The 16049-nt window shown below is 37.5% G+C and overlaps 1 protein-coding gene across 2 annotated transcripts in view; it reads left to right on the plus strand.

The window, feature by feature from the left end:
• LOC138807212 (ras-specific guanine nucleotide-releasing factor 2) overlaps nt 1-16049 on the plus strand; it is a 216923-nt gene that overhangs the window by 74197 nt on the left and 126677 nt on the right. For both annotated transcript variants that reach the window (XM_069992805.1, XM_069992806.1), the window contains exon 3: nt 14183-14330. In XM_069992805.1, the coding sequence (XP_069848906.1) occupies nt 14183-14330 (148 nt within the window). The remainder of the gene's footprint in view (nt 1-14182; nt 14331-16049) is intronic.

Consider the following 16049-nt stretch of genomic DNA (forward strand, 5'->3'; position numbering starts at 1 on the left):
TAAGGATATACTAAGTAATCAGGAAATGTTTCCAGATTGATTATAGAAAGAATAGAAAAATTTGCTCTTAGTGAGTATAGACTATTTGAATCCTTGAGATTTTTTTTTTTTTTTGGTCGGTCATGGGGCTTGAACTCTGGGCCTGGGGGCCATCCCTCAGCTCTTAAGCTCAAGCTGAGCAAGCACTCTACCACTTGAGCCACAGTGCCACTTCTGGTTTTCTGAGTGGTTTATTGGAGAGAAGAATCTCAGAGCCTTTTCTGCCTGGGCTGGCTTTGAACCGTGATCCTCAGATCTCAGCCTCCAGAGTAGCTAGGATTACAGGCGTGAGCCACCGGCGCCCAGCTGAGACTTTTTTTTACTTGAAGATCTTTCATCTCCTCCTTTCTTTTCTCTCACTTCAGACATGAAATTGTTAAGCTGAAGAGCTGGAATTCCAGTGCAGGACTGTCAGACTTCAGACCCTTTTGCCAATGCTCCAAACTGTTGTACTTGTCTCTCTTTTTCTCTTTAGTCTGCCACATTTTTTTTTCTTATTCTGTTCAAAGATGAAAGTGACTAATGTGAGGTCAGGGTTGAGAGTAAAACATACGGCTTACAAAACATTTCAGTTTCTTTTCTTGCTTTCCTACAAAGGATTGCTCTGAGATGCACTCAAATGCTGCTTTCTGCACAGGTCCTCAGCTCACTGGCATAATATACCAAGGCACCCTGCCCAGTGCCTTTGCTGTGGGTGCTCTCTATCTGAGAGTTTTGCTCCAGAGGTAAGCCTAATATGGAATGACTTGCTAGAGAAAGAAGGTCAAGTCTTCAAAGGTGAGCAATGCATCAAGCTGGCAAGGTAGAGCCCTGGGGGTCATTTGTAGTCCCAGTCTTTGTGGCTATTTGCATTCCTTTCTAATTGAAGAAGCCCATAATTCTAAGCATGTGTTTTTGCCTAAAATGAAGTCCATTATTAAGTCATGTATATCTGCCTGGTTTTTTCATTCTAGAAGAGCAGATAATACCAGCAACATAAATAGCTTTTATAAAGCAAATATCTTGGTGACCCAAACACTGTATTTCTTTAAAGATGGATGGCAAGTTACAGGTCTTTTTTTTAATATCATGCAAACATCATGTCATACACATGGACATCGTCATCTACTGATTTTATTTGGCAAGTGATGAAAACCAGGACACACATAATTATGTCAGAAGAGTGACTTTAGAAACCAGTGAATTGGTTCAGAACTATGAAAACTCTTTTTTTCTCTTTTGAACTAGAAGATTTGGTTAGGAATTGATCCTTTTTCTTGATGCCTTGGAATTTTGGTTTGTTAGGCTTGTTTTTAGTTTGACTTGAGGCTTACAACTGGGCTTTTTGATAACTCCTTTTAATCTGCTTGCTTTATACTTACAATTCTTATAGTTGATTTTTTTTGCATTGAGATGCTTCTGAAATCTTTGTTTCCTAAATCAGGAAGGACAATAATGGATCTCTGAAATACATGCTCATTTTGTTCATGTGTCAACAAAATCAAGAAGTTAATGAATCTGATTCAGAGAAAGTCTCAGCAGCCATTTTTGCTTGACATTATGTCACTATAACCCAATTCATTAACTAGATTTAGTTTGCCTAAACATTTCACCCTCAGAGGACAGCTTGAACTCAGAGCCTGAGCGCTGTCCCTGAGCTTTTGTGCTCAAGACTAGCACTCTACCACCTGAGCCACAGCTCCACTTTTAGTTTTTGTGTTGATTAATTGAAGATAAGAATCTCACAGACTTTCCTTCCCTGGTTGGTGATTCTCAGATCTCAGCCCCCTGAGTAGCTAGGATAACAGGTGTGAACCACTGGCAATGGCTAATTTGCAGATTTTTAAATAGAAAAATTTTAAATATTCAACAGTTATGGATATACTGATCTCTTTTTACAAATGTCTGTCCTCTTGATAACTAACATGAGATGGTTTTTCTCTGAGCTACAAATCTTCCTGCAGGTACTACACAGAATTAGCAGCTTCTTGGAACTTACTCTCTGGATCTCTTCTCTTTTCCTGAAATGGCTCTTCCACACCAGCCTACATATGCTCCATGAAAAATCACACTGTCACACTGAAATTCACACTGCCGTACTGGCTTTTGCACCAGAGCAGAGTCTTGTTGGCATAGTTTGTTTTCATAAAATCTTTTGGACACTTTTCTGGGGTGTCTGTTGCACATTTCCTTCTTTAGATGTGGTCCAGAAAAAAAGATTCTTACTGGAACTAGCATTCTTCACACTGAAGCTTTGATTTGGCCCAGGAAACTTGATTTAAAGTTTTGCCCACAGTCTGTGGATACAATTCTAGAATATTGCCAACAGATTTAAGCTATCATTCTACACACGCCATGGCAATAGGACTATTAATAATAACAACAACAATAATAAGATAATAGATTATTAAAACCCCAGTTTGGTTTTGGCATTTAAATTATATTCAGGTCTAGGAGTATTTCATGTATGGTTTGCTACTTGAGTATAGAACTATGGACATTCCAAATACTTGATTTTTTGTTGTTTTCTTAGCTATAAGTGACCATCATGGTTATTAGTTTTAAACACAGGGATATATCTTAAAACTTGGTTCCAATTAGTTGTGGATCTTTAGGGCTTCTTGGCTAAAAAAGACATCCCTTTGGGTTTCATCTTCTGGAATGCATTCAGGCAGAGCCCCAGCAGGAGGAAAATAGTCTAGGTTGGGAAGAAGGTCCAGGCCAACATTTACTAGGATTCTTCCTATTCTGACCTAAGCAAAGAACTCAAAGGATCTGGACTTTGGCAGTCCACAAAGACACACTACCTCCATTATATGCAGAAACTTACAAACGTACTTTTTTATAGTGAGCTATCTACATATAACTTTCCATTGAGTTCTCAGAGTTACTAGATCCTTACAAGTTTTAAACCAAGCTCATTTTTTTTATCCAAGTGGTTCCTTGTGCCTTTCTTTCTATCTAGATGATCTCCTATCTTGAGTAACTCAGTCACTCAAGACAGCAGTATGTCACCTCCACTTGCTATCCTCACTATTCACATTCAATGGACTCTACCTGTACAGCATCACTGATGTGAATTCCACCCGTGCAGCATCACTGATCTCCATTGCTCTCTATGTCTGGGGCAGTTGCCATAGCCCAGGATGTCAACAGTGGTTTATAGCTAAGCCACTTTGCCACCTTTTTTTCCTGATCTCTATCTCTCCTCCACATGGTTACTAGTGTATCTTTTCTACACGGATCTCATCTGCTGAGAGAACTAACTCCAGGGTTCTTTAATGATTTTGGCTATTTTATTGTTTTACTTCTATTGTTGAAAAATTTAAACAATATGAAAAATTTACACAGTATGCGAATCAAGAAAGAATTGTACCATAGTCTGCTATGTTATTTTAAGAAAAGAAAATGTTCCTTCTCTGAACTGATCTTAAAGACTAGGCCCTCTGTGAGTTCTGGGGTACAGGGAGCTAGTCCAAATGAAGGCTTCTCCTAAACTATACTGACTTCTGGGAACTTCTCATGCCACCTCCTTTTGGGTCCTAGGCTCCAAACATTGCAATTACAAATGAGAATTTCTTCCAGACTGATTTATACCAATTTGTCTTTCAGGACAGAGTTTCTACTCATCTGCATTATCTTTCCTGAATCCTTTCCTCTCTTTGCACTGATCATTCCCTTATGTGAGCCCCCATTGCAACCACCTCATTCTCTTAATGCAACCAAGAGGATTTTGCATTTATTTATTTATTTATGTGACTATTTTTCTGTCAGCCTGAATTTCTTCAGATAAATTGCTCACTACTCATATCTTCTTCCCTGCTCCTGGCATCATTCCCAATTGCTTTTCAGAAATGTGTGTGCCAATTTAGTCCTCTTCACTAGGGCAGGAGAAAGATGGAAACTTCTTTTAAAAGTCTTTCTTATATCAATAGCTAAAAATGATACCTTGTGTAATGAGCATTTCCATGGTAAGACTGACCGTTTTCCTCTCATTATTATTCATCTGTGTCCTCTACGAATTGCCCTTTCTATCCTTTCTTCATATTTTCTATTGATGTGTTTCTCTTTTTTGTTTTTTTTTAAATGAGCTCTTTGCATGAGCATAGATGATGTATATTTTATGTTTGTTGTAAATCATTTACAATATTTGTTGTCTCATAATTGTAACTTTGGATTTTTTGGACAGAAAGTTTTAAAATTATGATGCAATCTAAATAGCCTGCTTTGGGGGAGAAATTGTTCCATTACATTTGATTTTTTTTATTTTTTGTGTTATACTTCACATATCATAAAACATCATTTTAGAGCAAATAATTCAGTCATTTTTTCTGGTTGCATAGCTATCACCATTAATTTGAGAACCTTTCTAGCAACAAAAAGGACACTCAACACCTACCAGCAGTTATTCCTAGTTGTCAATACCCCTAGCCCACCATTAATTCACTTCCTTTAGATTTCATCCATTCTAGCAATTTCATATACATAGAATTATACAGACATTGCTTCTAGCTTCTTTTATTTAACACAATATTTTCAAGGCTTGTTCATGTACCATGACCGAATTAGCTTCTACTGCATGGATATACTACATATATATTATTTATCCATTGGTCAGTTGATGATTATTGGGCTTATTGCCACCTTGTGTTGTTAATAACTATTTGTGTACAAGTTCCTGGGAGAAGAAATTCTTTCAATTCTTTTGGGAACATACCTAGGAGTATGAGGCCACATCATGTGGTTACTCAGTGTTTAACTCTTTTCAGAATTACCAAATTGTCTTTTCTGGTGACTAGGCCACGTTACCTTGTTACAGCATTGTGAGAATCCTCAGTGGCAATTTGTTTGTTTTCTTTCTTTATGTTTGTTTTGCATAGAGTGTTCATAGTAGAAGGTAAATTCTAAAGTATGTTCATTTTAAGAATTAGAGTTACTACCAGTTTGACTCCAAAATGGTAGTCATCTTACCATTTTGACACATTATATTTCCTTGTAAGAAAATTTTGTGTTTTTAAAGTATTGGCATGTGTTTTGGAAAGGATTATTGACAACTTTCTACACATCCCAAAGTTAGTCAGATGTTTAAATAATGAGCTGTAATTGTGTGAACTAGATAGATGGAGAAATGCTTAGAAAAGAGGGTTTAGTCTTTGCATTGGTCCCACGTTTAGTTCTCTTCACTGAAACATTTGACTTTCAATGACTTAAAAGAGGAAAGCTCAAGAGAGGAGAGCCTCTCTGTTAGAGAGACAGATTGTTGGGGTTGATAGTGCCAGTTCCCCTTGCTAATGGGGTATATAAAATATTGACTAGCCAATGAAGTGGAGATATTGATGTGAGAGGATTTAGGAGCCAGGGAATATAAAAGATAGTATAGTAATGCCAAGTGGCCAAGAGCAGAGCTAAGAAGGTTTATGAGTCAGCTTTATGTCATCATAAAAATTCTTGAGACAATAACTTAGAAAGAAAAAAATATTTTTTGATTCTTGGTTTCAGATGTTGATGAAACATGATTGGTTGGCCCTGTTGCTTTGGGCCTGTGGGGCAGCAGCACATCACGGCGGAAGCATTTTTGCTCCATGTCATAGTGGAGCAATATCATGACCAGGTGAAAAATAGAGTGAGGAGGGAGCTAAGGTCTGAAAACCCTCCTGAGGCACTCAAGGGCTTAAAGGCCTCAACTCTTAAGGATTTCACCACTGCCCAATAGCACCATTTGGAGAACCAAGCTTTTAATAGTTGGACCTCTGAGGGACATCAAGATCCAGACTATAGTAGAGGCCTGGTCCTGCTTTCATAAGGCCGCTACTACCACTGTGGGAAGGCTGCATAGGTAGGCACTGGACTGCTACCGCCCAGGACTGCATTCTTTCCATTCTCCAAGGTGCTATAGTTCTCTCAACATGAGGAATGCTGATGATGGATTGTTTGGATTGTTTTCTCAATAAAATTATGCATAACCTAAATTCGGAGTTGGCATTTTTCTCCAGTGACTTTTTTTTTCAATATGAACTTTCCTCTTGGATTTTGGCTTTAGTTCACTTCCTAAATATGTCTTTTTTTTTTTTTTTTTTTTTTTGTCGGTCATGGGGCTTGAACTCTGGGCTTGGGCGCTGTCCCTGCACTCTTCAGCTCAAGGCAAGTGCTCTACCGCTTGAGCCACAGTGCCACTTCCAGTTTTTGAGTGGTTTATTGGAGATAAGAGTTTCACCAACTTTCCTGCCCGGGCTAGCTTTGAACCACGATCCTCAGCTCTCAGCCTCCTGAGTAGCTAGGATTACAGGCATGAGTCACCAGCGCCCGGCCCTAAATATATCTTTAATAAAAATAACAGTGATGAGATTCTGGGTTATTTAACAACTTCTTATTAAATTAATATAACTTCTTGTCCTTCTACTAAAATAATTAAGGGCTGTAATTTCACACTTTGTCTCTTCCCCGAACATTTCAGAATTTCATTTGAATGTTCACTTTTTGCCTACATGGAATGCTGTGGTTTGGCGTTGATTATAAAGATTACACAGCAACTGTTTTATTCCCATGGATATCCCAGTCTTGCCCTGTACGTACTCAGCAGATGGATTTTGAGTTTTGCCTTCATTTTGTTGATTTATGTGGTTTGATTTTATTATTGCCCTTGGCAGTGGGAAACCACCTTCTCTCCTCTTCACTTTCTCCTCTTTTTTTTCTGCACTTTTCCTCTTCTTCTTTCACCTCCTTCTCCTTTTCATTGGAGGTTTTAAAACAATCAGTTGATAAATAGATGGAGATGGAGCTGGGCACCGGTCGCTTACGCTTGTAATCCTAACTGCTCAGGAGGCTGAGATCTGAGGATCATGGTTCAAGGCCAACCTAGGCAGGAAAGTCCGTGAGACTCTTATCTCTAATAAACCACTCAGAAAACCAGAAGTGGCACTGTGACTCAAGTGGTAGATTGAGCTGACGATCTGAGGGACAGCACCTATGCCCAGAGTTCAAGCCCCATGACTGATACACACAAAATAAATAAATAGATAGATAGACAGATAAATAAATCAATAACTGTAAAAACAGATTGGACTTTGTTAAACTTGAGCAATATATATATATATATATATATGGAAATTTTAGATTGGACTTTGTTAAACATTGAAAATATACTTGACCAGAAATACTAATGCTCAGAAAATATTGAAGGAACACTAAACATGCATAATTAATTAATTCATAAGAAAAATAGGTGCTATTTTTACCTAGTGATTAGCATTAAAGAAGAGTAGAATATAGAGTAGGAGATGGCACTGTGGCTCACACTTGTAATCTTAGCTACCTAAGGGACTAAGATCTAAGGACTGTGGTTCACAGCCAGCCTGGGCAGGAAAGTCTATAAGACTTCTATCACCAATTAACCACTGAAAATCTAGAAGTGGATCTGTGGCCCAAATGACAGAGCAGTAGCCTTGAGCACAAAAACTCGGAGACAATGCTAAGTCCTGAGTTCAATCTCTAGAACCAGTGGGATGGGGAAGAGAGAGTTAAAAGGGAAGGAGTAAGGGAGGGAGGGAGAGAGAAAGAATAAAAGAATAACAGAATGCACAGTAGGAGGATATGGCTATGAAGGATATTTCTTGTTAATTTTCTCTTTCTCTTCCTACCACCAAATAAGCTCCACGAGAATATACTTATGCTTATTTTTGAATTTACTGATTTGTTTTGTAAAATTATCTTTAAGTAGTTGTACAAAGGAGTTGCTATTCAACAAAGCAGTTTATAAAAGCACTGAATCTTGATCACTGTCATCCCTTTCATCGTTTTCCCCCATCTTTCCCAAGCCACCCATTTCCTCAATTTTCTTTGTTTTGTAGGATATGCATTGAATTTTATGAGTACATTTCCCTTTTTTCCCTCTCCATTGATCTACCCCACCCTTTTGACCCCACCCCCTTTCTAGTACCCATTTCCTGCTATTTATTTTGTTGGACTATGAGTTAGCCTTTCTAAGGAATTACATTATTGGAGTTCTTCCCTGAATCTACCATATTTCACTTATGGATACTTGAAGTGTTTACTTATATATTTATAAATTATTTCTGGGTTCCATATATGAGAGAAAACAATTCCTGGATAGGAAACACACCACACTCAATAAATATGAACCAAAGTATCAGTTTAGATTCATAGGACTATGCAAACAAGGAAATCAACTTATTCCATATTTTAGGATTCTTACTTATATAATTAATGTATGGAATAAATAACTACTTAGAATTTTATATGTTTCTTCCCTACCTTAATGTCATGGAGATCTTGGAAAATATAGAAAAGTGCAAAAGAAGTAACTCAAGAAGTAATTCCACCTATAATGATTCCAGCTAGAGGATATGTCTTTTACTTGGAATGCCTATGTATAAATCTTTCTCCCTGTGCTGCACACATAATATTCATCTTGCTCTTTTTCTGCTCATTCATACATAGGTCTTAGGTATACTGCTTTATTTACCATTTTAAAAGATAATAATTTTGAATGAGGCATAGGGTCCCAGGCTTCTAACAACAGAAGAGATATGAGTTCATGACCTGCCTGAGCTACTTAGCAAGACTCTGTTTCAAGAAGCCAAACTAAGACAAAACAAAACCTTAATTTTAAGTACTCTGTTATCATTTCAGACAAATGATTCATTATTTTGATACTTCCATATGATATATGCTTATTTAGATTATCTCAATCATCTCTTAGTGACTAAACACCATGTTTCTTTATATATTTTTGTGCAAGCCCCTTGGTTATTTTTCTTGGCTTTATATTATTAGAAGTAAAATTAGAAATTAAGCCAGACTTTAAGTCTGTCTTGATGCATCTTGTGATCATCTTGTGACGTTCAGAAAGTCATACTCTATAACCACCATGTGACATCACTCAATTCACAACACCTTCTTAAGTCCTGAGTGTTAGTGTTGCTAAAAATCTTAACCAGGGCTGGGAAGTAGCTCAGTGGTAGAGTACTTGCCTTGTATACATGAGGCCCTGGGTTTGATTCCTCAGCACCACATAGGCAGAAAAAGACAGAAGTGGTGCTATGGCTCCAGTGGTAGAGCACCAGCCTTGAGCTGAAGAGCTGAGGGACAGCGCCCAGACCCAGAGTTCAGGCCCCACAACCAATAAAAACAAACAAACAAACAACAACAACAAAAACCTTAAGCAGCCAGGTGCCCATGGCTCATGCCTGTTATCCTAGCCACGTAGGAGGCTGAGATTTGAGAATCAAAATTTGAAGCCAGCCCAGGCAGAAAAGTCCCTGGGAGACGCTTTTAAAATTTTTAAATTTTATTTTCTTGTAAAGATGCTATACAGAGGGGTTACAGTTATATGAGTAAGGTAATGAGTACATTTTTTTTTGTTGAGCATTTTTACCCCTTCCCTTGTTGTTCTACCTGGGAGACTCTTATCTCCAAAATAAACTACTTAAAACAGCCAGAAATGGCACTGTGGCTCAAGTCCTAGGGAGCTAGCCTTGAGCACGAAGAGGCTCAAAAGACAACACCTAGGTCCTGAGTTCAAGCCCCAGGACTGGTTAAAAATAAAGTTAAGCAAATTTTGAAAAAAAATTTGCATTACAAATTTTTATTGATATATGAAATGATGACCTTTTTCAATTAACTCATAACTTTCTAAAATCTTAAGTAGTTGTACAAAAAAGTTACAATTCCATTAGTCAGGTTATGGGTACAATGCTTCTTGATCAGTGTCACCCCTTCTGTTTTTCTCCTCCATTATTTCTCCTTCCGCCCCTACCCTCAAGTTATGTAGTTAATGTTTACATAATGTACATTGACTAAAATAACCTTCCTCTGTTCACGCTTCTTTCCTCCATTCATGTGTCCTCTCTCCCCAAAACATATTTCTACTTCCTGGTATTCATTTTGATAACAGTTCATTAGTTGTTCAGAGGAGTTACACCTTTTGGAATCTTCCCCTAAGTATATCATTCTTTAGTCAGTTTGTTTGTGGGTAAATACATAGAGCTCTCTATATGTTATTATGCACATTTGTATTTTAGATCTAGCTTCTACATGTGAAAGAAAATGTGCCATTTGTCTCTCTGAGCCTAACTTCACTTAGCCTAGTTTTCTCTAGGTGCATCCATTTCCCTGTAAATAACATACTATTATTCATTCTAGTAGATGAGTAAACTTTTATTGTATACCTATACCACATTTCCTTGGTCCACTCATCCATTGTAGGGAATCTGGGCTGTTTCTATAACCTGGGTATCGTGAATAGATGTACAGGTGTCTTTACTGTATCCTGATTTGTAGTATTCTGGATAGATGCATAAAAGTTGTGTCACTGGATCAGAGGATAATTCTATATTTCATTTGATAAATTGTTTTTATTGGTTGCTGAAGCTTGATATGTTCTGTGTATACTTTGTGTTTGTGATTGACTTTAAGTAATAGAAAGTTTGAATACAATCCTCTTATGTCCTATCTTTTTCTCCTTCTGATTTGGTATTTACATATTTTTGACACTTAACTTATTTGACTTTATGTCCTAAAATAATATAATTAAATCTCTATTGATTTATAAACTTCAAGCAGTAATGTGTTAGTGCTCTGCTAGGAAAGATATGATAAATAAATGAAGACATTTTAAGGTCTCATATACTCTTGATGTTTATTACTTTTATTATTTATTCTCACTTTGCACATTTTAAAGCATTTATATTCTGTTCTCTAAATTCAATTAAGTCTCTGTGCTTTGCCATAGATGAATCTGAAAATTAAAAACTAGTAAGTGGGGTAGGTGCCAAAGCACAGATAGATGGAAGGAATAAACTGTGGTATTCCACAGCACAGTGGGATGCCTATAGCTCATAATAACCTATTTTATATTTTATGAAGACCTAGAAGAAAGCTACTCAGAGGCTCCAAACTCAAAGAAGCAATAAGGAAGGGAAGCACTAATTATACAGATTCAATCAGCATGTGATGTATGCCTGTATTGAAATATCATGCTGTGCATCAATAATGTATACAATTAATATGTTAATAGATAAAAATAAAAAATAGTGGCTATACCAATATTATATACCAAAGAATTAATGTAGGTATTTGGTCCTACAAAGAATGGCTAATCATAGAAAAACTGAATATTCACTCCTCAATTTTATTTCTTGTTGATAGCCTTTTATTTTCTCTCTTTCTTTCTGATCATCTAGCTTAGATTTTAGCCACATTTGCCTTATTTGTTAGTGAATCCACTGACCTATAAAATTTTCATTGGCATTTATTTTGTCTCCAATACCTCTCATTATTATCTGGTTGCTTCTTTTCCACAACAGATTCCTTTTGCTTTATGCCTCTAATATCCATTCCTATCTCTCTGAAGGTAATAATCTCTGCTGTATGATTGATTCTTGTTTCCTATAGCGTCTTCTGTTTGTTCACTTGGGCTATAATTGTTACCTGTAGCTAGTTAACAATTTGCCCTCCAACATTTGGCAAATAAACATCTAATCACACCCTGACAATTTCTGTAGGTCAGGACTCCAGGCCTAGCTTAGCTGGGTGCCTGTGTCCAAAAGTTTCTTACAATGTACAGTCATGGCATTGACTAGGTCTGTGATCTCAGCCAAACGCTCAGATGGAGAGGATCTGCTTCCAACGTTACTTATAAGGTGGTTGGCCAAATTCATTCCTTAAGGGTTGATGTACAGAATTGAGTTCTTCAATGGTTTTTGGTGAGAGGCCTGTCTCAGTTTCTATTTACCATGGAAGTCTGAATAGAGAAACTCACAGCTGGGAAGCTGTCTGCCTTCCAAGCAGATCAACAAGAGAGGAAGGGAAGGAAAGTGAGATGGAAGCCAGCATCTTCTTGTGAACTAAGCTTGGAAGTGCCACCGGCACTTTTATAATAAACATCTATTTTTTAAACCTCTGACTTGAGGTAATCTGTTTCACAATAGACAAGTAACCCAATATATTTCACTCCTAGGCACTCTTGATTCCTTTCCTTTTTTAGTTCTTCCTTGGATCAACAGTGGTGCCAGGAGTAAACCTCAGCTCTGTTCTCTCTAAGTCTATCTCCCTCATTAAGAACCTTTGTTAGGAAGGTGGCCCCATTTTCTACAGAGAGCAGATCTAGGACATGCCACCATTGCCAACTGTATGCTTTATTTCTTTTTAAAAATTATTATAAAGGTGATGTACAGAGGGGATACCATTTCTCTTTTATTTCTTTATTTTGGGGGCATGTAGGAGGAGCCAAACTTCTGGATGCTCTTCTGTAAGCTCTTGTCTGTGGCCCAGGCAAGTCCCATTCTTTGCAATGGTTGATTCTGAGTTTGGTGCTTCTTGGAGCACACTTGGTGAAAGTCAGATTCCTGCAGGGCTTTGCAACTCTGGTTTCCAGTCTTTCCATTGAACTGATTCTGCTTAGTTTTCCTTTTGATGACATATTTTGCTATTTCATAAGGCCATTAAGGTTTTGTTTTTTAAACAGAAAACAATTTTCTGAGCATATCAGTGGGACTTCAGAGATGAAGTGGGCAGGTATCAGTATGTGTCTACATGAACTCAATCCTGCATCCTGTATTGAGCTTATGCTTCTTTTATTTCAAAAAGAAAATTAAATACCACTGTGAAACCTAATTTAACATATTACTAAGAAAATAGATGTGAAAGACAGAAATATAGAATAACTTTTCTAAAGCTTTATTATTATTTACTCCTTTAGAGTTTTCTACAAAATCTTTTAATGAAGATTTGCTTTCCCTTTTTCTTCTTTCTCCTCCTTTCACTTATACTTACATAGCTCTTCTTTCTATGCTCTTCAAGTAATTTGGAGCAAATGACTTAAAAATATAGCAGATGCAATGTTCTTCTCTAATGCTAATAGCACACATGATGTAAATGCTGAGGGTGTTATTGAATTAAAATTGCAATTTTTAGAATTGTCTCAAGACTTTCATTCTAAGTATCACAAAATTATTTCAAAGTAGTGTAGTTTAGAAAGAGAATTTATTGGAAGGAGATTACCCCAGCTAACCACCCTTTTCTGTCTCAGGCTTCCTATCTGTTTTGTATCTGCCTTTCTGAACACCTGCCTGTTCTTCACTTGTTTTCTGTTTAAAGAACAAAACCTTAATGGCTTTATGAAATAGTCAAAGCAGACTTGCTTTAAGTGCTCTGGCATGGCTGTGGCACACAAGGCTGTCCAACAATGGCAGCCTAAGTTTCCAGGTTCATATCATCTCAGTTTAAGTAAGCAGGAAAGGGTACAGTCCCAGATCCTGAAAAGAAAAAAAAATCGATTTGGTTTATTTTGGGCTTCATATCCCATTTTAGGTTGGTTCAACCTGATCTTAAAGGTAGGTTTTATAGTATAAACATGGCTGCTGTGGTTCAGCTTCCCAAAGAAGAGTTAAGAAGGTCAAAGCCGGGGAGGGAATAGTTTTCAAAACAGTCTGCTACTATTGTCCACTGAGAGATAATTTAATTTGTGGTAAGATATATGCATTGGATCGGACAGGTACTCCAGGATTTCATTATCAATAGAAACCCGAGAGTGAGTTTTGTGTTTTCCATGCTCAGCCAAAGAAATAAAAACAGACAGCTGAAGGTAAGCCCAAGGAAGTTAACTTACTGCCCAAATATATGTTGCTTCTGTCAGTTTTAGGAGTGTACTGGATGGTGTTACAATTGTACAGACATTCTTGCAGATCGAGTAGTGGGATAGTTGTATGATTTAAAAATTTTTTTTTGCAGTCAGTGCTCATTCTCAAGGTTACTGCATTTATTCATCTTGGTGACAGGTCTATTTCAACTGTTCTGCCTTACCTGGGAAAATATTTTGAGAGTTACCTTGGGAACCATATGTCATAAATTCAAAAGGCCTCAATTTCGTTGATAAAGGAAGTACACTACTTTTTAAAATCACTCAGATTTCCTTTGCAATTTTTTATGCTCATATGATAAAATTAAGTACATGAATTCTTAGTCAAGGATATGATGACTCAAGTTCTGTATCACTGAAGGTTGACAAATATACACTGAGAATGTTTATGTAAGATAGGGTTACAAACATGCAATGCTTGTTGGTTGTTTTTTAAATGTAGTGTACACTGTTTCATGTGAAATTATAGAACAGTGCTTTGACGACTGACTGTAATTTTCTCTTCAGTTATGCAGACATTTTGATTGAGAGAGAGGTGTTAATGCAGAAGTACATTCATCTAGTACAGATTGTAGAGACAGAAAAAATCGCAGCTAACCAACTCCGGCATCAACTTGAAGATCAAGATACAGAAATTGAAAGGCTTAAATCAGAGGTATTTCTCAGTCGAAAATTCCTTCTCATTGTTTCCCATCTACTATCATCTCTGTATGATTATCCATGGCATATGGAGGGCAAAATTTTAATCCCAGGCTGAATTCTTCTGTCATTAATACGTACATACTGGGCTACTGACCTAACCATGGATTTCTTGTCTGCATTGGTTTAGGTAAGCACACTACATGGACATAGCAGGAGAGCATTTTTAAAAAAGTCTGTGCTCCTAATGTCCTGAATTAGATCTGAAATTAAACAGCTATCTATAATATGTAACTATTTTCAGACTGGGTTTTGGAGTGGGAGTTGTGAGTTTGTTTTGGAGTCATTAAAATCTAAAATCACAAGTAAGGAAAAACCAGAAATTACTTCAGAAATATTTGACTTTCTTTTTAAAGATCTAAGAAGTCCAACCTTGTCTCCTTTAGAATGAGTGAAAGTAAAATTTTCTTCCACAAATGCATTCATATTTCTTAGATTCAAAGAAAGGATCCAGGCAGAAGAAAAGAAACCTACTCCTTGCATTCTTGTTGACAGAGAGCACAAATTCCCTAGCCTTGGCACTTTCCTTGTCATGGAATAACAATTTCTTTTTCTGCCTCTCACCTCCTCCTGGGACTCACTCAGAATGCCGGGAGGAATTTCCCCCTTTGCTCTCTGGATACATCACACTAGTGCACAGAACATGGTACAAGTCAGTTCCAACTGGGGTTTGCTATTTTCTCTGGGAATGATAAGTTTCCAGCTGTGTTCACTGTATCTTTACAATTGTCAGCTTCCTCGTTTGACACTGGTATCTGATATAATGAAAACGGCAACGAAAAACTTAACAAACTTGCATTTTAAGTGACTATATCAGGCACTGTAATTTAAAACAAAATTATTGTGTTCTCTCCTCACCACAGTGAGCTAGAGCAGATGCTTGTCTGCTGAGTGAAGCAGGTTGGTATTTACTCCAGGAGAGAAGCTTAGCACCAAGTGATGTCCCCCAATATTTATTTGTGTGAGCTTCTCTGTCTTCACTACAGTCTATTTTAGTCTGAATATAGAACACGGTCATAAACTGTCAGTAGCAGGTATGTCTTCTGTGGCTGCGTGACAGGAGCCATAATTTATTTCCTACTCCCTTTATTTTCCCCACTGTTCTACCAGACAATGGTAGAGGAGTATATTTGGTATTGGGGACAAGATACAAAAAGAGATCAGAGGTGGGCAGTTATGGTCTCCTAATCTTTATGTGTTTCCTTGTTAGTAAATCTGCATGGACTCTTATACTTGTAAGCACCTGTGGTGAATTTTTGTTGCTATGTGTATGTAGCCGAGAGGCCATTTGATCTTGAATTGTGCCTCAGAGTGCTCAGGACTGGTCTGGGGCTATATAGAGAATTTAGGTCATTATAATCCTTTCAGCCTCTTCTGAAGAACCTGTTTGGCTTGCTTAGGCCAACATCAGGGCTCTGAAGTCTCCCTCATGACTACCATTTTCCTAAGGAGATCTGTGTCTTCTGTATGGCATGCACATGAAAGGCCAAACAAGCCAATTATGGACAAGACCTTCAAGTTAAGCACCTGCATGTGGAAAGCACAGGTTTCCATGCACAATGCATTCAGGCAAGGTGACAGGCACATCACTCAAGTCCTGAGGAGTTGGCTTGGTTAATCAGGACCAAGTTTGACCCCGTGTACACTTTCTATAACTTTTCTTGTCAACATGTCA

The sequence above is a fragment of the Dipodomys merriami genome, unplaced genomic scaffold (assembly GCF_024711535.1).
Source record: "Dipodomys merriami isolate MVZ:Mamm:240054 unplaced genomic scaffold, mDipMer1.0.p SCAF_416, whole genome shotgun sequence".
Lineage (NCBI taxonomy): Eukaryota > Metazoa > Chordata > Mammalia > Rodentia > Heteromyidae > Dipodomys > Dipodomys merriami.